Source organism: Octopus bimaculoides, chromosome 5 (genome assembly GCF_001194135.2).
Source record: "Octopus bimaculoides isolate UCB-OBI-ISO-001 chromosome 5, ASM119413v2, whole genome shotgun sequence".
Lineage (NCBI taxonomy): Eukaryota > Metazoa > Mollusca > Cephalopoda > Octopoda > Octopodidae > Octopus > Octopus bimaculoides.
Genome location: NC_068985.1, coordinates 13924469 through 13925913, shown reverse-complemented (window position 1 = coordinate 13925913; position 1445 = coordinate 13924469). Strand labels below are relative to the sequence as shown.

At 39.0% G+C, this 1445-nt stretch overlaps 1 protein-coding gene across 1 annotated transcript in view; it reads left to right on the top strand.

The window, feature by feature from the left end:
- LOC106877224 (CD9 antigen) overlaps positions 1 to 1445 on the top strand; it is a 183587-nt gene that overhangs the window by 150168 nt on the left and 31974 nt on the right. Inside the window, exon 2 of the mRNA XM_014926084.2 lies at positions 1208 to 1402. Within this exon, the coding sequence (XP_014781570.1) occupies positions 1208 to 1402 (195 nt within the window). The remainder of the gene's footprint in view (positions 1 to 1207; positions 1403 to 1445) is intronic.

The following is a 1445-nucleotide window of genomic DNA, read 5'->3' as shown; positions in this document are numbered from 1 at the left end:
CTGTTTTCTGACTTTGTAAACATGTCTACAGGTGTTAGACAGGTGGAGTTTGAAAAGATGCTCAGAGTTATTGTTAGTAAGATGGTTAATAATTTTATGGGCGTCTGCCAAGTCAGCTGCCAGACGTCAGAGTTTCAATGTATCCATACCCGGGGAAGTAAGGCGTTCAGAATATGGCAAATGCCTGATGGGGGGTATTTTCTTGGTTGCACGTCACTGAACGGTTTCCAGACGATTAATATCCTGGGCAAGATAGTGGTTCCAGACCGGAGACGCAAATTCCAGGTGAGGGTTTGACTAAAATCTTTCAAGGTGGTGCCCCAACATAGCCACAGTCAAAAATGATTGAAACAAGCAAAAGGTAAAGCATGGAAGATGATTCCTGATATTTAGATATGGAAATATGATAGGATTTTTTTGAGCACCATTTGGCTATCAAGATCCAGTAGGGACAAGAAGGAAACAAAGGTGCCCATAGACAGAAAAAACGGTTGGGAAACTGATGTAGAGGTTTTCCCAATAGCTTGATACATGTAGTAGAATTGGTATTGATGCTGGTAATGTTGATGGCAGTTTTGTGGTATTAGTGACAATAATGACGGTGTTGCTGGTGGAGATAGCAGTGGTAGTGATGGTGGTGTTGATGGCATGATTATCCAACAAGTGATCAATAGATATCGATCAATACAGTATTGTAAAACTGCTTCCAAGAAGGATCAACCCAATTGTTATAATATTAGAAAATGTATGATTTTATTTTGCAACATTGAACTACAGAATTCATGTTTTGTCTATTAACACTTGTACGACTACTTGGACTTAATAACTGTATAGTAATAACTATATACTTTTCTACTTTAGGCACAAGGCCCGTAATTTTGGGGGAGTGGGGGCCAGTCGATTAGATCGAGTCAAGTATGCAACTGGTATGTAATTTATCGACCTTGGTGGAATTTATACTCAGAATGTAAAGACACACGAAATACCACTAAGCATTTTGCCTGGCGTGCTAATGGAACTGAACCCAAAACCACAAGACTGGAAAGAAAACTTCTTAACCATACAGTCACAACTATATTCTCTGATTTATCAAACAGATAGGAGCAAATTCTTCAATTGAATGAACGACCATAGAGAAAAAGTAATACAAAAAAAACATGTCTTTGATCTTTTACTTTATTTCTCCTTTTTTTTCTTTTCTTTCCAGTTGTTGGGATGTGCCATCCTTGGTGTTGGAATATGGATCCGCATCGATCCGACGTTTCAAATGTACGTTGATGATAACTTCAACCTTCCATATTTGGGTGCCTATATTCTTATAGGCGTTGGTGTTCTGATGATGATAATAGGATTTGTTGGTTGCTGTGGCGCTATCCGTAAGAGCCAGTGTCTTCTTGCCTCGGTAAGTTGAAGAATTTATCCCGATAATTGGTACCACTGACCTG